This window comes from Xiphias gladius, chromosome 24 (genome assembly GCF_016859285.1).
Source record: "Xiphias gladius isolate SHS-SW01 ecotype Sanya breed wild chromosome 24, ASM1685928v1, whole genome shotgun sequence".
NCBI classification, from domain to species: domain Eukaryota; kingdom Metazoa; phylum Chordata; class Actinopteri; order Istiophoriformes; family Xiphiidae; genus Xiphias; species Xiphias gladius.
Window position 1 is genome coordinate 22,348,917 of NC_053423.1, and position 20,587 is coordinate 22,369,503.

The window sequence follows — 20,587 nt, forward strand, 5'->3', positions numbered from 1 at the left end:
AGTGGGTTCACCGCTCCCCTGTCTCCCGTTACAACCAATTAGATCAGCCGGAGTGCGCGCGGCGAAGCATTTACTCAAGTGTGTGTGTGACACATCCAGCATCCTCCCCGCGGTGAGAGGCTTGGAGGTTACATCTTTAAGGCTGATCTCATCAGACTGACATCCATCCTGTCTGGTGGATTTAAGAGCCTCAACCCCCCACCCCCACAGGCCAGGAGGGCTGTAGCAACAGGCCTCCATCCTCCTCTGGTTACAGCAGGCTACTGCTACCGTCTCTCTCGTCTTTCTGCTTCTCTCTGTCTCTTTTTACCTTTTCTTCCTCTGCCTTGTTCTAGCCTGTCCTCGCCCTCTTGTCTTCTTTCCATCCTCTCCTTAACCGTCTCTCTCTCTGTGTCCTCCTGGGGTCAGACAGACGGACACACGGGTTTGCAGATAAACTGGGCTGGTCCCTCCCTGATATTAACCATCTTCCATGGTCTCCTCTTACTGTTGTTACTTCGTGAGCTCTCTCCACCACGGCTGCTAACTGCTAACTTCATTAGCCCTCAGTTCTGGAGTCCTGATGTCCTGTCCTGTCCATAATGCTGATGCTGAGCTTCTGCCATGTGTCTATGTGTTTTTTTCTTTGCATGAAAACAGTCAGATGTGGCGATTTTAACAGCAGAATCTTAAATCTAAAGATAATGAAATCAACGCCACCTTGAAAGGTGGGTCCCTTCTCCGGACCTGCCTGTCCCTTCCACTTGTCTCTTCTGCACCCCCCCCTTTACGCAGCCCATTAAGCCAGGAGCAGCTGCTGGTGCAACCAAGGGTGTGTCACGACCGGCACGAGTGGGGGCTGTCCCGTTACGGCGATGTCCGGATGGGATACGGAGGAAACGAGGGGGGATGAATGAGAGTGAATGAAGAGCGAAAGCGGGTCAGTCAGACACTCCGGTGCCGGTGCCAGAGCCAGTGCATAATGAAAGGGGCTTTTGTGTCCCGGGGGTTCCCTCTCTGACCCCCCGTGAGGCTACGGTGTGGCAGTTTAGGCTGAGGACGAAACCAAACCAAACCAAACCAAAATCAGCAGATATCCGGTCGGAGAAGCTCTCTTACAAAACTAATGACATGCGAGCCGACTTCTCCTCTACCCAGGACGACCCGGTCCAGCCACTGCACCCCGTTTCCACGCTGGACGCGACTCCCGTACGTGGCACATACTCGATCGGCGGCTCTAATGTGTGCCGGTACGTTGCGTAACCGCTCCCACGGGGATGGGGCGGAAAACGCCCCTCGATTCGCCGGCGCGGGGCCTTTCCCCCGCGCACGGGACGCGATAATGCGCCACTCGGCGACTCGACCGGCGGCACCGAGCGCCAGCGCAAACGCGGTGTTGGTTTTAGAAGTCTCCAGAAGAAAAGGGCGAGTGAATGTACGCAATTAACCCCGAAATAAAAGGAGCCGCTCGGTGCACAGATGCCTTATCAGATAATGTACCAGCTGAACAACCCCCCGGGAAATCCATCAGGTTTACCGCTCCGTTGCGCGTCCGGAAACCCGCCGCTCGTTTCACTCTGCCCGCTACCGCTGCCGTCCGGCGCGCCGTCGCCCGCGTTGCCGTTGGTTACACGCCCCGAGTCAGCCTCCGCCGCCGCGCGGCGCCGCTCGGCGCGGGCGCGGGCGCACGGCCGGAGCGGAGACGGGGAAAAAAAAAAAAAACTGCAAAATGAAGCCCCGCCGCCTCCCTGTTGGAGCGACGCGCCGTGACAGAAAAAATGGTACCGGGATGGTGGTAATTACCTTTCTCACGCCGCGAAGCCGAAAACCACTGGGGCCGGGAGGGGCTCGGGAGTGATGGTTAAAAAAAAAACAAAAAAAAAAACCGAAACGAAACAACCCTTTTTTTCCTCTGTAAGAAAAAAAAAGAGAGAGAAGAAACAAATGATTTCGTTAATCTCGTCCACCCCGTCACCCCCCAGCCGACTCACAACATCCTTCAATGGGACCCGGTCGGGAACAGCTGAGGAGTTTCGGTGGATGTCGGGTTCGTGGACCGCTTGAGATCGGCGGTGCTCGGGACGCCTCGGTAAAACACGTCAATCCTGGCTCGGAGCCACAGGGAGCCGCTCTGCAGTTGAAGCCCTCGGGCCGGCATTACACATGCACGGGTTTTTCGTAATCTGATGTCCATCCATATGGTCCAACAGATCGCAGTCTTGGGGGGGGGGGGGTCGGAGGCCATGATGATTTTAAATGATCCCAAAGATGATTTTATCATCACTTCTGAGCCGTAGCTCAATTTCTGCCTTCGTGATTAAGTGGATGACACTTCCGCCCGAGGTCCAAGGCCAAGGGGGACCTAGGACAAAAATCTGTTTTTGGGCTCCTATTGATCCCCCCTTTGGACCCACCAACCACCCAGTACTCTAGTCCAGAAGTGACTGGTTAATTCACTGATTGGACAATTGACAGAAAATTAATCGGCAATACATTTGATAATTGAGTTATCACCTAAGCAAAAAATTCCCCCAAAAAATTAACTTCCAACCTTTGCCAATGTGAGTATTTGCTAGTTTCTCAGGTTTCTATGATAATTAACTCATATCTATATCTATCTATCTATCTATCCATCTATATCTGTATATATAATCTATCTATTTTTTTTTTTTTACAGCTGGTCAGAAAAAACAAGAGAACAGATTATATTAACTTGAGCTTCAGGGGGTGATGAGTGACATTTTTTCCACTGCTTTCTGACACTTTATACATGAACAGTCAGTTGATTATTAAAGATAAACAACTGGCAGATGTATTGATAATGGAAATAATTGCTGATTGCAGCCTTACTGTTCTGCTATGATGGAATAATACCCCTTTTTTTTTTTAAATTTCTGTTCATTATTTAAATGAAAAAAAAAGAACAAATATAAACCAAATCCTTTACTTAATGTTTTTGGATGTTTTGCCTTCACACTGCAACTATCACTCCATTTGTTTTTAATCACAGGAAGCGTAACGACTTCATCGAAGCTCCTACTGAAAAGCATTTACAAACACACTAAAAGCCGATCATCAACAATAACGGACAAAGCAAGCGTATTCTGTTTTTTCTTAAAATGCCTTTTTATTTCTTCCAAAAGTTTCACGGTCAATGGAATCCCGAATGAAACTGTTGCACAGGAATTTAAAAAAAAAAAAAAAAAAGGTACTAACAAACAATAGCACACAGCGAAACATACAGACATACCGTAAAGACAACACAGTCGAAGTTAGCATACCGAACACAGTTGACCTGTGTGTGATTCCAGTGCATACTGTGGTGGCTCAGAGCGTAAACACTCACCAGAACGTTAAACTGTTAAACTCTGCACTACTTCAGGGGACAAAACATTTCACAAGATCAAATGTGAAACTGAAAACTTCTCTTTCAAAAATTAAAAGCACCTGGGCTTTTTTTTTTTTTTTAAACGCATTTCACGAAGCCTTCATAACGAATGTGTTGAAATTACTTCGTGCATTCGCAAATATACAGAAGCAGCAGAGGTTGAGTTGCTGAACTGAATGTTTTTGGGCAGCAAGAGTGAGTTTTAAATGCACAAAGATGCTGGAAATTCTCACCGTGATGAGACTTTTCCAACTTCTCTCCATGATTTTAATACTTTAAAACACATTCACTGCTCATTGCTGTGAGTTTGTTCTTCTCAAAGTCAACAACTATTTTTGAATGAAAAAAAAAAAAAGAGATGCCGGTGATATCACTACTTGAATCCAAAGACATTTGTGGTCTTTATGTTTGGAGTAAGTCCCATAACCGTTGGGCCCATGAAATTAAATAAAAATTAGATTAAAAATAGAATAAAAAAATACACGAGGGTCAAAATAGCCAAAATGAATGACTACTTTTTGTAAATGCCTTTAAACATAATACTCGGCAGATACATGGCTCTAATCCAACAAAAGCAGAGATGCTTCTGATCAATATGAGCTCAGGCCTCCTTCAGCCTGAGAAAATCGGGCCCCAAAATGGTGAGGAATGGAAGAGAGACTATGCTAAGGTTAATATGCTTCCCATGACCTGACCTGGGTTCTTGGCATCTGCGGTGCGTGATCCCCCTCACGGCGTTGGCTGGCGCCTGAGAAAAAAAAATCCTGCTACTGCTCAGTTTACTGACACAGACTCCCGTTTCTATTTCTGAAATTACACTAGTCTGCGAGCAGAAGGCCAGATCCCACCAGAATCGAATCTCTCATCCCACCCTCCCCCGTCTGGAAAAAAAAAAAGGATGCGACCGAAGTGTGTGATGATCAATTAACCTAAGAGTACAAAACAATACTGACAGCGTTGTCTCACCCACTGCCCAAATTCACATTTACCTCTGAGAGTGGATCTTGAATGCTCATATAAAAAATTAAAAAAAAACACGGCAAAAGAAATTAACACTGGTCAAAGCATTTAACACTGATAACGGCATGATTTCATGTTCAGGTTATAGGCCCCTGGTTTCCCCAAAACAATCTAAGTCGCAGCTACTTCAATGGACGTTCCAAAGTCGGACTGCAGGCAGACTGCACAGAGATTTAACGTTTCCAATGGATGTACAACGCTGTGTCTCCTACAGGAGATAATCACGCTACAACAAGATTGTGAATGAAAGTGCAATATGAGATTTAAATCGATAATTTAACCATTTAACACAACATTTGTTCCGGGTGGAATTGGCTTTAAGAGATAATCCTGTGTGATGAAAGCCAAGTGTGAGAAAGCGCTTCTGGATTGTGCATTTGCCAAAAGGGAAGGTACTGGTGTACCAGGATTTTGGGAGGCCTGTCGTGGTAAAACCAGCCCACATGGCGTCACAGTAACCTGTAAACCATGGCACTTTGATCCGGTCACATTGTTTTCATCCCGGTTTTCATCCTGCTACTTTTTCACTTCCCTGCCTACGTTCATCTTTCACTCTTGTCATCGTTCCTGTCCCTCCACTAACCAATTCAGACCCCCATGCCTCTCTAACCAGCCCCCTTCATGTGCTGCTACGTTCCTTCATTTCATATCACAATATTTTTGTTTTCTCTTTTTTTTTTTTTGAGATTTTCTGTTCTTTTTGGTTTATGGACCTATGGACTTCTGTCTTCAGCTCATTTTTTAGGCATCCTCCTCCACCTCTTCCTCAAACTCTCCCTCCTCCTCGGCCGTGGCGTCCTGGTACTGCTGGTACTCGGACACCAGGTCGTTCATGTTGCTCTCTGCCTCGGTGAACTCCATCTCGTCCATGCCCTCGCCGGTGTACCAGTGGAGGAAGGCCTTGCGGCGGAACATGGCAGTGAACTGCTCAGATATGCGTTTGAACAGCTCCTGGATGGCTGTGCTGTTGCCGATGAAGGTGACGGCCATCTTGAGGCCGCGTGGCGGGATGTCGCAGACGGCCGTCTTGACGTTGTTGGGGATCCACTCCACGAAGTAGCTGCTGTTCTTGTTTTGAACGTTCAGCATCTGTTCGTCCACCTCCTTCATGGACATGCGGCCCCGGAACACGGCAGCCACCGTCAGGTAGCGTCCGTGGCGAGGGTCGCAAGCCGCCATCATGTTTTTGGAGTCGAACACCTGCTGGGTGAGCTCGGGGACCGTCAGCGCGCGGTACTGCTGGCTCCCTCGGCTGGTGAGAGGGGCAAAGCCGGGCATGAAGAAGTGGAGACGGGGGAAGGGCACCATGTTGACGGCCAGTTTCCTAAGATCGGCGTTCAGCTGGCCGGGGAAACGCAGGCAGGTGGTCACGCCGCTCATGGTGGCTGAAACCAGGTGGTTGAGGTCGCCATAGGTGGGCGTAGTGAGTTTGAGAGTGCGGAAGCAAATGTCATAAAGGGCTTCGTTGTCAATGCAGTAGGTCTCATCTGTATTTTCTACCAGCTGGTGGACTGACAGCGTGGCATTGTACGGCTCAACCACGGTATCCGATACCTGAAAACAGAGAGGAGGAGGAACATCGGTACTGGTGCCTACATGTACTTTGTACATACAGGAAGTAGATTACTTTGGGTTCAAGGTGACCACAAAAACTTCCAGGGGGCAAAAAACAGGGTCATTCATTCCACTGCCATTAAGTGGAGACAAAAAACTACTGCTACTTTAAGTTTTAATATACCTGAAAGGAGACATAAATAATGAGAAAATATGCAGAGAAATAATGAAAAAAAAAAAGAAAGGCAATGTCTAGATTTTCCTGTATAATATTGTACAGTATTTTTTCTGTGTTACCTTCGGAGAGGGCACCACACTGAAGGTGTTCATGATGCGGTCGGGGTACTCCTCTCTGATCTTGCTGATGAGCAGGGTGCCCATGCCGGAGCCGGTGCCTCCTCCCAGGGAGTGTGTGAGCTGGAAGCCCTGCAGGCACTCACAGCTCTCAGCCTCTTTCCTCACCACATCCAGGACCGAGTCCACCAGCTCTGCCCCCTCTGTGTAGTGACCCTTGGCCCAGTTGTTTCCTGCTCCACTTTGACCTGTAGACAAAGAAAAAAACGAGCATTATTTCTTTTCCCGTCTCTCACGCTAACGTTGTACACATATGACACTGTACTTGTATTGGGGGAAAAAAAAAAAAAAACTCCCCCAAAACGATGAAGCGTAGGTAATAGTCCGATGCCGTCGAAAACACGTAACTACGTATCGCTTAATGATGTGATACCTTAACTGACCATTGCATTAAAAGGACCAGGTGGCATCAGAATTTTTTTTTAAGAAGTTGGCATCAGGGAAATCGGAGCAGTACCCTGTTTTATTATTATTATTATAAAAATCATCTGTCTGTTGGACTGACTTGTCAGTCAGTAAAGCCTAGAGCCAATCCGGCTTCGTACTGGGACTTTATACTGTAGCGGGACCGAGCCAGTTTGCGCGATAAAGGACAAGTCAGTTGAGCTGTATTTACCTCCACCCAGGAGGTGATGTAATCACCCGTGTCTGCGGGATTACGCAAAAAGTACTGAACCGATTTGCACCGAACTTGGTGGAGGGACGGGGCATGGGCCAGGGACGAACCCATTACATTCTGGGGCAGATCCAGATAATTTACTGTGAATTGTAAAGAACAACTTTATCGTCGGACCAACCCATTTCGCCTTGTGGCCTGCATCGGGATCATTCAGCGGGCAACATTAAAAGACAAACTCCTCTCCAGGAGGGTGCGTTCTTACCAAAGACAAAGTTGTCAGGTCTGAAGATTTGCCCAAAGGGTCCAGAGCGGACTGAGTCCATGGTGCCTGGTTCCAGATCAACTAGGATGGCTCTGGGCACATACTTCCCACCTGCGTACACAGAGATACACGCGGATAAGCACAAGGTATCAGATTATCGGATCAGGTTTTTACAGTTACCCCGCATGTAACTGTAAAACCATAGGGAAACAAGGTATGACACTTGCAAAAGGAAACTAGGAAAGAAGTCTGAACCGAACAGAAAAGTTTAGAAACTCGATTTTATTTACATACAGGGGTGATGCTAAACATTTTAGGCAGTCTTGCTCCATCCAAATAATGATACAGTATAGGCTGCATTGTCCATATCATGTCCATCAACCCACATTGTAACTACAGGGTTTCCCGTGAATGTCTCTTACATGAGGCTAATCACGGGCACGGTAAATTTCTCATTCAGTCGCTGCAGTCTAGTTCAACTACCAACTCTCTAGTCACAGCCATGACTCTCCATCTTTACTTACTGAGAAAATTGAAAAGGTAAACCCACAAATCGTGTAACATGATGTCCATTATGAGCTCATATATCATATTAGCGACCCCGCCGGCAGACTGTGGGGTTGTTGAAGCAAAGGAAACAAAAATGGAAAGGAAACACGTCCAGCTCTCTCTGAATGGAGCCCTCCGTGCTGTTTAAGAGACAGTTAGTTAGACTTAAGTAAGATTTAAGTATTTTTAAACAACATAAGAAAATAATTTTGGAAAACAGGCTAATCTGGTTTCTTATTTATAGGTCACGGGATGTTCTGATCTTAAATATTACTTTTTTTTTTTTTTTTAATTTTAGCTGTGTTTTGAGGTAAAAATCCTACCTTATGTAGCTTTATGGGAAGGGATGATGATATTTAATTATCTCCACCTGGATGTTTCCAGCTGGTTCAGGAAATCACGGACATAAACACACACACACACACACACACACACACACACACACACACAAACACACACACACACACTTTGGTCGTAACACCACCTCTAAGATTTCTAAGCATTAAAATCGAGGGTTCCTGCAGTGTTCGCCAATTAAACGAAAGACTTTTTAAGATCTTTTTGATACCACAAACAAATGCAATTCAATACCCTTTTCACGGCCATACCGTTCAAAGAATGATGGAAAACAAACGAGAAGGCCTACGGTTATTATTTAAGTATGTGACTTTATTGGCATTTATGTATATCACATTTTTGTCAGTACTTTTAGCTTTATATAACAATAATCCCTAGGAATACAGTTAATCAATTCTTGTGACCTGGAGCCATGTAAACCCATTAGAAAATCAGGTATTACAACTGCAAAAGGCTGTACGGAAGGCGGTATTGTCCACACCGTGTTCCTTCCACCAATATTGTACCCGGGATTTTGGAAGAATATTTCTCACTTTATCAGATTAAAGAAAACATCTCATTCAGTTGCTGTTGGGACTAATTATAGAGCGTTGCAAAGAAACGAACCACATGTGCTTCAGTTTAGATCAGAAAGCGCCACGCCAAGTCCCGCCCCCTCTCTCGCCATTTTTCAGACTGCGCCACGTCATCGCTGGATGTCCCGCCCTGCAGATGATGCTATATGACTTACATAATCAAAGAATAGGCTCCCTCGGCCCAAGAAAAAACAACTGACCCAAGAAATTCAAGAAGCTGGGTCACGTTAATTCTGTTGCTACGTCATGGATCCAACAAGGGGTTTTACGCGACCCTGCCTTTCAACGCCAGAAAGGATATGTTTTAAAATAACACCAGTTGTAGTTACACGGTGGCTAAAGCTGCTGAACTGACTGGAGAATGGGTGGTGGGTCTACGTGAAATCATTTACCCCCATACCTGGTATCATTTACCGCCGCATTTGGATTATTTCGAACTGAACAAAACAACGGAGGAACCACAACCATTGGTGATTCAGAAATTCGGTCAAGGGGGGGTTATTTCAATCGTCCAAAAGAGCTCATGGACCAAATACTTGCACAACTCAGAAAGTACGACACCACCGCAGACGCTTCTTACAACTGCGAGACCAGGGGAATTTATTTCAAAGGCAGCGGTATGTTCAGAATCCGCGCGTGTTCCCCCTTGGCCTACATGTTGGGCTTAAGAGTGAACGAATGGTGGACCCTCTCCGACCGCTCGCCTCCCTAGCCCTGCGATTTCAGAACCGCCATTTATAACCTGTTTGTTCACGCAAACATCATTCAGTATCAACCCGTCGGCGACAGCCACCCACCGCTGCTGCGTGTGGTGAATATGTCAGAGGCAGTTTCGGGAACGTGGGGAGATTCAGGTACAATACAATACATTATGTAGCCATGTTGTAAAGTTAGATCAAAATTATTCAATTTAAAATCGGATCGTGACAGGTTTGTGGACTTTGTCTACGGGAAGACTATCGTGAAGCTCCAATTTAAACCCGCTACATTTCAGCACCCTCTGTAAAGAGAAGAAGTATCTGTTGACACTTTTTCGTTTTGTATCCCCTCTGCTGAACAAAAAGGTTTCGCCATCACTAAATCTCATTTTAAATCAAGGTATTTCAAAAAAAAAATTATCAAAGATAAGGTCTATGCATCAATCATCCTCTCAACAGGTTGAAAAGTCAACAGAGGGTTAGATCAGAGAGACGCCTTCAGCGCCAATTCCAGAAAAGTACACCTGTAGGGCCCTCTTCTCTTGTATTGAGAAGGAGACACCGGCCCGTTTCCTTTCAGAATATTTAAAGCAATCTCGCACAGAGCCTGGAGAAAGTCGGGGGATAAGTGGGCTAGAACGCTTTACCTTTCAGAGGCGCGGTACAGACCTTTTAGTAAGGGAGCGTTCCTTTTTTAAAAGGGCCGACATGACGATTTATTTCGTTTTGGGAATATAAATGACCCGTCACTGGTGAGGAAGTACACCCGACCTCAGTCTGTATCGTTCTGGGCAGGCAGGTGTAAGGTTGATGATTAAATATCCGTGGGAGTCTTTTGTAGCGTCTTATAAATCTTTTAACAAAAAAAGACTTTTTTGTGACCGGAATATCTGATGAGCTAATATAGTCTTCTGTAATTTGTCACAAGGGTTTTTAAAACATCAACAGATAATTGATGTCCAAACTAATGGTGAAATACATTTTGCGCCAGCATCACGACGCTCATATTTCAATTATGTTTGTGCTGTGTGAAAATTTTAGCCACTTCAGGGTGGTCGGAGGCGGGGGGGAAAAAAAAAAAAAAACCTCATCCAGAATGATCAAATGATTTTGATCAGGAGGAAACAGGTTTTCATCCTGAAAAAAACTTGGTAGTCCTTCAACAAATTTATCCATCCAGATTTATTCATCTTTTGCAGGTCAGAGTAAATAGGTTGAAAAGTAATATAAATCCACACGGTGTTTATCACACGTACAAGTTTTTACTTTACTTTTCTCAAAATAGATTTTCCCTACAACACCTGGGTCCCCCACAATCAGACAAAAAAAAAAAAAAAAGGCACGCAGAGTCTAGGATCAAAATCAATCTCCTCCAAAGCACCAAGGTTTGACTTTTTTTTTTTTTTATTATATCCTAAAAGAGTTTTCCTGCCGGAAAACTAAAGGAGTTAGTTTTGCAGGAGAACTCTGGTCTCTATAAAGGCTCAGATTTTTTTTTACATTGTAGTAGTGATTTTGGAATAAAAATGGAATCAGAGGGTTAGAAGGTTTGGGGAAGTCATTCTCAAATTGAAAGAGGGGGGTCGATTGTCCGCGCCTCTGTAAAACGCCACAATTTTACATTTCAGAACCTTTTCAGATTTGTTGACGTCACTAAAGGTTACGGCTGTCTTGATGGGTCAAACCGGCGAGATGTTAAAACTTTCCCCCTCTGTGTGCAGCCTGGCTTTAGGCCAGTTTAGAATCGATTGGATGAGCTAAGCGGATGACAAAGCAGAGCTGGTCCTGCCTCTTGTTTGTAACATGCAAAGGGCGAAATCTCTTCTTAAAGATTTTGCCTTCTATAGTTTTTTTCCTGCCTCTGTTCACCGCCGCCTCTGGGATTCCGTGCCACTTGCACGACTAATTCCAGGCTCGCATCTGTCATAACTGACATGTTTGATTATACTAACCGGTCCCGTAAGGCTTTCGGTTAAGATGACACGACAGCGTCACCCTCGTTGTCGACAACGACGGAAACGGGATTCTGCACGTTTTCGCCCATCACCGCCAGCCGCATCACGTCATCGCGCCTGGCCTTTGAGGTTGCTCCGTCGCCCGGATCGTGAAGGCTGTCCGTGACGTTTGGGTAAAGTGACGCGACATTAGGCACGTCTTTCGCAGGAGGAGAATTCAACAGTCACCTTATTTCCGGGCACCCAACACCATTCTGGGTGGACTGGGTTCTACCTGCTCCCTCTGATCTCTATCGGAGGAAGAAGGGTCTGCAGGTGGCTCGGCTTCCTGCCTTAAATTTCCTACATGTTGCTGAGAGGGATCTGCTTGGTGTAAATTTGCATCATTTTGAGGTGAATGAAGAGGGTTAGGTCCGGTACCGATTTCCGTTTGCATCGAGTGAGGAGAAGGGGTTGACAACACACTAACGGCGTTGGAAGGGTTGAGCATCAGTTTCGTTTTCCTGCTAGCGGGTGGACGTTGGGGTTTGATTTACCTGTTCGAGAGCATCTTCTATAGGATGGAAATAGTTTTCCACGTAACGGATTCGCTGGATTTCGGCAAAAGGGTCAGAGTCAGAGGAAATTTCACCCGCGTTTACATTATTGACTAATTGTACCCGTGAAGGGGTTCGGTTTTTCTGCGGCTAACTCTGATTCGATATGAGCTACTTCAGACTGACTGAGATAAAAAAATAAATACATAAAAGACCCTAAACCTAACTCTACATCCATGTTAAAATGTCACACCTTACTTTACAACAACCCTCTCACATATCACTGACATCACGGAAGACAGGGTCTGGCTCGTGCTAAAGACTGCTCTGACTAGATTCAGCTGCTGCCATCTCTGCCACTTCTCTTGACGTTTATGTCGTTGCCTGAGCTGCACTCTCTGGTGATGTAGGAGAACCCGCTCTCTCCTTTGTACCACCTCTGTGTTAAAAGAAAGGGAGAGAAATTGTCAAGTTAAACCTCTGTGTGTGTTTGTGTGATAATTATATCTTTAACTTTTACTTTAACCTACACCTACGATGATTTCGGCTATCTAAGATATGATGTAGAAGATATATATATTTTTTACAAGTCATAAATAAAGTGTAAATGTTAGAAAGGTACTTTACAATAAACATACAAACCTCTGACCAGTCTCCTTGCGACAGGTGCCAGTCTGGCGGATCTATATTTTACAGGTCTTACTGACAGTTGAGGGTCTGTATCGGTGAAACATAAAAGAAAGATAAGAAAAACATTCTTATTATCAGCTTATTATTCATATTAAAGTGGACTCTTTATTACTATCACACTTCAATACCTCGACACGTTAATATCATATAGCGTAAATCAAAACGTAGAGGAAATGTACCTATTTGAGACGCTACTACCACCCCCTGCCTTGGATGGCGCTGCCTCGCTAACTTATGTGTTAAACGTCACCAGGAAAGTGTCTCTCTCACCCTCTCTCAGTTACACAACAGGAAGTAGACTTATTCAAATCCTGTAAGCGGCAAGCAGGCTACATGCAAGCGAAACCCGGGTTTTAAAATTAATTGAGTAAAGGTTTTAAAATCGGCTAACCTGTTTCAAGTTGGTCGCTGACAGGCTGTCTCGCCGGACCTTCCGACTGGATGTCAACGGAGGATGTGTCTGCCCCCTGACCCGCATCCGGTCTTTCGTCAGACCGGGAACCGCTTGGAGGAGAGATGCTCTAGGCTCTGTGACCGAGCTACATTCTCACCTCGGCTGACGTTCTGTGGCTTCTAAATATGACAATAGTTTTTGATATTAATATCAGTAATGCTGTTGACGTTGTAATTGGGGGAAAAAAAAAAAAAAAAAAAACCCAGAGAGGAATGCGTACCGTATTCTGATTGTGTGAAGTGGAAACTTTCCAGCTCTTCTTAAGTGACGGCTAAAAGAAAGAAATCCAGTTTAAAATAAGCACAATCTTTTTGAAAAATTAAATTAAAATTGATTTAGAGAAAAGAACAGGTCTTACTTACAAGGACATGGGGATCCATTCCTTTCAGGACGAGCGTCGATCTCCGCGCACGCCTTAATTTCTATAATAAATGAACGCTTTATATTTAAGTTTTATTTTTTGAAAGAAAAAAGAACTGATAGAATAGTCGGTTAAAGTTTAATCGCTTCCCATCTTGCACATTCAGTCGCCCCCCTCCCCCCGTCTTCAGGGAATCCTGCGAGGGATCCTCGTGGTCGGCTCCTTTATATCTTATTCTTACACAACATTTTGTATCAAATAAAGATACTGCTGCAGTAAACTGAACCTTGTTGAGACCGCAAAAGATGGTTCTTCTCTGGCTCCGTTCCATCATTTTAGGGCTTTTATTTTATTCTATTTTATTTTATTTTGGGGGTCATTCGCTGAAGCATTCACCGATAAATAGAGGGGCCAATTAGCGAATCCTTCCTTTGAATCCTTTTTTCATTATGAGACGAGCTCGTGGAGGGTAGGGACCTGTGGAAAAAAAATCGGACCAGCATCGGGCTCTCACGCAAACGGCTTGTGGATGTTTCCCGAGGATATGCGCCGTGGGAAAGAAGGGGGAGTTGCCTCCCCGTAGCTTACCCCCCGTATGTCAAATCTGAGCACATGAAAAGAAAAGAATGAATAAAAAGAAAAAGTCATCTCTCTCTATGCCCTCCTGGATGATGCAGAGCGCAATCAGGCGGGATCAGGATTTGTGGAGTCAGAGAGGTCCTTTCTTCAAGTACAGCTTTTTAAATGTATTCAAACGGTGTTTAAAACAATCTTGGGGAACCCAGTGATTTTCACGTTTAGTGAATAGAGGACATTCGAACACACACACACACAGACAGACACACACACACACACAACAGGAGGAAGGCCAACGGAGGGGGGGCAGGGACTTTCGGGGGCGGGACTGCGCTATCTGATTAGGACCTGTCAAAATTTGACGAAAGCGTTTTGTTGTTATTCCCCCTCGAGTGGCTACTAGATGGAGTCAAGGCTTATAAAACTACACGGAGCAGCCGTCCAATCTCAACACACTTAACATTTTGCGATGGTAAGATTACTGAGAAACCGCACTGCATGTCAGATCATTTATTACACTAGTTACTCCCGTGACCTTTTGCTGAGGCTAAGCCAACTCATTTTCAGTGATACTGTCTCACTGTCATGTTTCACTTTTTGCTTCTCTGTGGTTTTTTTTAGCTGCTGAGTAAATCTGTAGTATTCGGGCTTCTCACACTTTATACTGCCATGTTATACCAGTTGATATACAGCCGGTGACACATGTAAAAAGCACCACTGTCACAGTAACAACACGGTGCGTTCTACTACATGCGGAGCAGTAAAAGTAACCATGCATATCTTCATCTTTTACTGTTAGTGGCTCTCTAAGGCAGCATGAACCTCATAATGTGAACAGGTGAGGATGTGTAGTACAGGTGCACATCACGTCCTGACATGTAAGGATAACATCAGTATTATCCTTGTTCTAAAGCCGTTTTATTTTTGCTTTGTCGACATCCTGTTCCTTGCCGCTGCAGCGAGCCAGTTTCCCCACCGGGGGGGACCTCAGTATGCGTCTGCATGTACTTACCGGTGGCTTCATTGTAATACACGCTGATCCTGTCCAGCTGTAAGTCGCTGTCTCCGTGGTAGGTTCCTGTTGGGTCGATGCCGTGCTCGTCGCTGATCACCTCCCAGAACTAAACAAATGAGTAAATACGTTAATGAAGGTGGTGCCGCTATCAACGGCTGCGTGCGACTGCAAGCTGAATTCAAGGCGAATGGCAGTTTGTCAGAAACTCAATTAGTGGGTCCTCGCTTCCGATTACCTGCGTTAAGTTACACTACAACTGATAAAATCTGATCTTTTCGCATTCATATTCGAGTCTTGACACTCGGCAACAATCTTCCGCCGGACTTGAAACCTGTAACAAGCACTTGCAGCTTTCATTTTTATAAAATGCGGTGTATTCAGTGAGGTTGTTCAGTCACCGCCTTTGGACGCTTTCCTGAGGAAAAGGTGTCTTTCTGTGCTTAGTGAGGTCGTAACTGCAGGCCTGCCTACTGCGTAGAAAAGGGAGTGTGGTTTACAGTCGCCCCTCTGTCCTCTCTGCCTCCCAAGGACACACTGACAGTCACAAGATCACCTAAAAACAACATGTTCTGCAACACTTCTGTTTCCTTTCTTTTGAATGTGGTGAAAGGAGGTTTTTCTTGCCGCCACCTTTCGATGAACCGCAATCTCCGCATCAGTTTTCTCCAATCGTCACGCTGACTGCAAGCTGCAGGTCATGGCCACGCACAGACTGTATCATGTGGTGCATGTGCGCTGAAATGTACAAGCCTGAAGCGACCTGTCAGAACTCGGATTTGTCCTCTTCTGACCCAAAGGCCGTTTGAAATTAGAGGGGACTGTCGCTTTGATCCACACCACAGCTAGAGGGTGGGCAAAAGAAACCAAAAACAGCACAGAAACAACTTAATGCATTTGATACAAATCCTCTGCTAAATTTACAAATTAACCACAGATGTGTTATAAAAATGACTAGTCATGCGCGAGTCTCATGGAGATGTTTTGTTTCTGCTCTTGGGAGAATTATGAGGGAGAAGAACAGCCAGGGGAAGTTGAAAGGTTTGGGACCAGGACAAGTCAACAAAAGGACGACGCCCTGACAAAAAAAATAAAAATCTCATTATGGATGGTTACTTCCTCGATTAAGGGGATAATCATATGGTAAAAAAATGGTGGAAAATTGGGGGAAATGCCCATTACAAGCTTCCAAAGTCCAGCCGACATGTCTGCTAGTCCAATTACCGGTCAGAAAACCCAAAAATATTCAGTTTACCTTATGACGGAAGACTGGGAAAACCAACTAATATTCACGCCTATTCACAGTGACTACACTAAGTAAAAATTTTAAAAATGTGTGTCTATGAAAAGTAAAAAAAATGGCTACATCTTCTGTAGAAAAAGATGTCCAGCGCTCTCTGGAAGGAGCTTTCGCTGCTGTTTAAGAGACAGCAAGTCAAACTGAAGTTTCGACATGCTGCCTCATGTGGGCAGAAAAGCCTTTTTAAACATCAGAAAAATCACTTGGGCAAAGAGGCTCGTGGGATGTTCTTCAATTTCAACGTGATTTTTTTTTTTTTTAATTTTAGCTGCGCTTCGAGATAAAAATCTTTCTCTGTGCAGATGGGAAGGGAGGAAGATATTTATCCCAACCTGGATTCTTCCAGCTCGCTCAGGGAAAAAAATCACACACGAACAAAGACCTGAAGTGTGTTCACCAAATTAACTGGAAAAAACCCACAAAAGAGACACAAACAGACCACAGAGAGACATAAAAAAACCCCATAAAAGACACACAAAGCGACCAAAGAGACCCAAAACAACCATTAAAAAAAAAAAAGGCAAATGAAATGACCATAAACTGCCTCAAAACGAGTGAACACGCCACGCCTGTGTCATTATCTATGCACGGGGGCCCTTCGCCTTATTTTGTAAGAGGCAGAGATGCTAAATTTTGCTAAAATTGACATTTGTCCATTATGAGTCCATGAGCTTTTTAAAGGGGGGGGGGGGGGGCAACTGATTTCAATCCTGTAAGACTTTTCAAAACCTGCAGACTCCCCGAAAACTCCTTGTTCCATTCCCCGCCTGAGGGTCAGTAAGAGCAGAGCTTTTCTCAGAGGATTCGGTCGGCCTCGTTTCTACAGCCCGAGACATTAACGCCAAACTCAGTTAAGACAAGGGCACGGGCTGTCACACCGGCTCTCGGTCAACCGGCCCCTAATCTTCGCCAGGGACTGCGCGAGAGTGTGTGCTTTTATGGGAAAGAGGGAGAGAGAAAGGCAGAGGCAGGTTTGGCACGTCTGTGTGGCTGAATCTGAGGGTAGAGAGAGGTAGGGAGAGACAGAGAGAGAGAGAGACTGGAGGGGGGGGGTTGTCTCATTTTTTAAGCCTCACTACTGTCACCTCACCATCCTTGGCTGTCCCTGATCTCACCCCCCCTGTGATCACCATGGAAACAAGCTGCTGAGTTTAGCCAAGCCGTTTAGAGTAAAGAAAAACGTCTTGACCTTCAAGGCTTTTACTGGGCGGGGAGCACAAATCTACAAAATTAGGACGTTTCGAGTAGGCAATCTGGGCGAATGATGATCTAAAATGGGCACAACGATAACACAACCTTACATTTATGAAGTCAAATTTACAAAAAAAAAAAAAGAAAAAAAACAAAAACATTTATTAGGCCTGAAACCTCTCTCTGTCTAATTCTTCACTGGATCATATCTGCCAGAAGTTATTCAGCAGCAGAACAGACGGAGCAGATTTTTAGTTGGAACTGGACTGGGTGAGTGAAGTCAGGCAGAGTTAATCCATTGTGAATTGAGCATGACCTCAGCCTCGCTAAGTCCTCGGTAAATACACTTGTCTTCGCTGATCAGGGCCATTGAGTAGTGGAGTCTGAGTCGCCCCATATGTCGCCGCCACGCCCGTTGTTGTGGGCCAAATATAAAAGCAACAGAACTTCAAAAACGAAGCTACGTATCCTCTCACATTCTTCAAATTGCGAGACTTTCCGATCATACTGCGGCGGCAAAGAAATCAAAAGAAATCAATGTCAAAGTCTCGTTTCTGATGTGCAAATAACGTGCATCTTTTTTTGCTGTCGCAGCTGCATTTTTCCTGACATTTTCAGGAAAAACGAAGGAGTGCCCTGGTATGATGTCAGAAAAAGAGCAGTCGACTTGGATCCAGAAATCCTTAGAAATCTCTCACCAAGCCCGGAAAATATGAAAATGGTCAGCCCTTTTTTTTTTTTTTTTAAATTAAGACCACACTGCCTCCAGCCTCCATCTTGTTCATGATAACCCCGTAAATGATTGTATAAATAACGTACACATCCGACCTACACTCATTCTCCACTTAGAGGGTGATGGAAGTAAAATCATCTTCTATATCAAAATATGAACAAATGTTTTCTTTGGTACTGGACTGCTAACACAACAGGTTGTCAGTCTACTGTATATCCAATCCAGCCAATACACTTTTTGATTGTATGGCTGCAAGTGAGGATTATCTTCTACATCTTTTAATTTATTTTCTCGATGAATCATTTAATCTATGAAGATTAAATTAATCTTAAAGTAATGTCTTAAAATAGCTTGTTTTGCTCGACTAACCCGTATCTCAAAGACATTTAATTGATTATCATACATGGGAAAAAAAAAAAAAAAAATCAAATATTTACATTTGAGAAGCTGGAACAAGAAAAAGTCTGACATTTCTGCCAGAAACTGACTGAAACAAAGAATGGATTATCAAAAGAGCAGCAGATTCATTTTCTTTAAGTTGACCAACCAGTTAACCTACTAATCGTTGCAGCTCTACTGTCCGAGGACTTTTAAAGCGACACAGCAAAAAACGCTGATAAATAAACACTTATTTTACAGATATTCACTCTACAAATCATGTGCAAAACAGGGTTTTCAGGGGGGGGGGCTGTGCATGTGATAGACCGACTGGAAAGGCAGCTATTTAAATGACCTCATCTGTGCTTTCAGAGCAGACACTAAGCCACTTGTTATCTTTACCCCGCTTCACCCCCCTCCTGCTGCGTTCCTCTCCCCTTCCTCGGCAAATTTCTCTTTTCTTTCCACCCTCTTCTCTTGTTTCCTTCTCTACACCTTGCTCCTTTCCCACCGACAATGAGTCCGGCTCACCAGGCGACCAAGACAGCAGCTGCCCCTGTGCGTCTGCTCAAGTCTGGCCAGGTTCATTAATCATGGATCAATGCCTTGACTTTTCTCAACCCTTTTTTTTTTTTTCCCCCCCTTTAAACTGTGTTCCCAAGCAGGGATATTGTGAGAAGACTCCTGTTTGGTACAAATGAGTTATGGTCATTCCATATCTCACTTTAGTATATTATTCAAATACAAACTTGCTTATACAGAATGCTTGTTGGGATCCTCGTGTATTTGGGTAGGTCTTCGTGTACCTTGTGGTATTTTCACGACCCATCACATCACTAAAATATTTCATTGATTTACTGTTTCTCTCTTGCACTTTGTATCACTCTTATAGCATTTACAGCATTTTCTCATCCACTGTTACAACAGGATTAAGTCTGATTTTCTATTTAATTTCTATTTTGACTGAGTTTAGTGTTTTTCTCTCAGTTTTACCAACAAATCTGAGCAGTAACTTTGTAAAATGTACTACAAAAGTACAAAATACATACATTTCTTTTGGAGAGAGGTGGCTGGCACTGAAAAGAAAATTGATTTCGTGCTAGTAGAGCAAGAAAAACTAACTTTAAACCCATTGTGATCTCTTTATATGATCTGTTGTTCAACTTTAATCAGAATCGTGGTTAATTTCTCAAAAAGAAAAAAAAATCTGACATTCTAGTGTCTAGTTATCTAATTAATAAACCAATGAAAGATGATCAGATTAAACGGTGAAGTGAGTATTTGAAGAAGAAAGCTGGAGTGCAAAACAAAAGAGCCGCGGTTTCTGCTCCCGTTGTAACTTTGAACAAAATGTTTAGTAAGATACAGAAACTAATCAGTTGATTTTATCTTTGCAATTAAATGTAATTATTTTTCTGAAACTGTCAAAACACAGAACGAAAAAAAAAAAGTTTTAATGATGAAACAATGAAACCTAACTGGTTAGTGCCGACTAACAACAAAAAGAAGTTCGTCGCGACTTCTTCGTACCTTTGCACCAATCTGGTTCCCGCACTGGCCGGCCTGGATGTGCACGATCTCCCTCATGACGGCTGCTGGTTATCGGTGGAAGCGAAGGGCTGGAGATAGAGCGGGGCAGCTTCTGACCTACTGACCGACCACAGACGGACTCCGGCGGGCGACGTGCAGGCTCAGCGCACCGCTGCGGCTCCCGCAGGGGGGGCTGGGGCAGAGTTTCGGGACGATGCTTAGGATTGGCTGTCGTGGCTGCGGGCCCGGCGGCGATTGGCTGAAAGAGTAGGTCGCCCGTCCGCCCCGCCCCTTTCCAAAGGGGGCCTCCTGGTCTCAAAGGCAAGGGCCGGAAGAGGAGAGGGAGTGCCGTGTGTTGTCGTCACTGCCCCGTTGGAGCTCCGTTAACCTGGACGAAGCCACGCGGGGACATAACACAGTAGAATGCAATAGAATAAAACAGAATCACTGTTGGGAAATAACTAAGTACATTTTCTCAAGTACTGTGCTTTAAGGAAAAGTATGCCTAGTATGAAT

At 44.6% G+C, this 20,587-nt stretch overlaps 1 protein-coding gene across 2 annotated transcripts; it reads right to left on the reverse strand.

Annotated features, from left to right (window-relative positions):
- Positions 1-5,050: 5,050 nt before the first annotated feature.
- LOC120786074 (tubulin beta chain-like) lies at positions 5,051-20,279 on the reverse strand. 2 transcript variants are annotated; one of them, XM_040121155.1, is made up of 5 exons: positions 20,072-20,279; positions 14,940-15,048; positions 7,177-7,287; positions 6,239-6,483; positions 5,051-5,941 (listed from the first exon to the last, which is right to left on the reverse strand). In XM_040121155.1, exons 1-5 carry the CDS (start codon positions 20,126-20,128, stop codon positions 5,129-5,131), a joined length of 1,335 nt encoding a protein of 444 aa, XP_039977089.1. In that variant the 5' UTR covers positions 20,129-20,279; the 3' UTR covers positions 5,051-5,128. The 2 variants fall into 2 exon arrangements, with proteins under 2 accessions (XP_039977089.1, XP_039977090.1); XM_040121156.1 differs by lacking the exons at positions 14,940-15,048; positions 20,072-20,279 and adding exons at positions 12,489-12,563; positions 12,928-13,054.
- Positions 20,280-20,587: the final 308 nt, after the last annotated feature.

Excerpts from the sequence above, each read along its gene's own strand:
- LOC120786074 (XM_040121155.1), bottom strand. The coding sequence starts at position 20,128 with ATGAGGGAGATCGTGCACATCCAGGCCGGCCAGTGCGGGAACCAGATT. Across the intron at positions 15,049-20,071 it reads GGAACCAGATTGGTGCAAAG|TTCTGGGAGGTGATCAGCGA; the intron begins GTACGAAGAAGT and ends TCATTTGTTTAG. Across the intron at positions 7,288-14,939 it reads GTATTACAATGAAGCCACCG|GTGGGAAGTATGTGCCCAGA; the intron begins GTAAGTACATGC and ends CTGTGTACGCAG.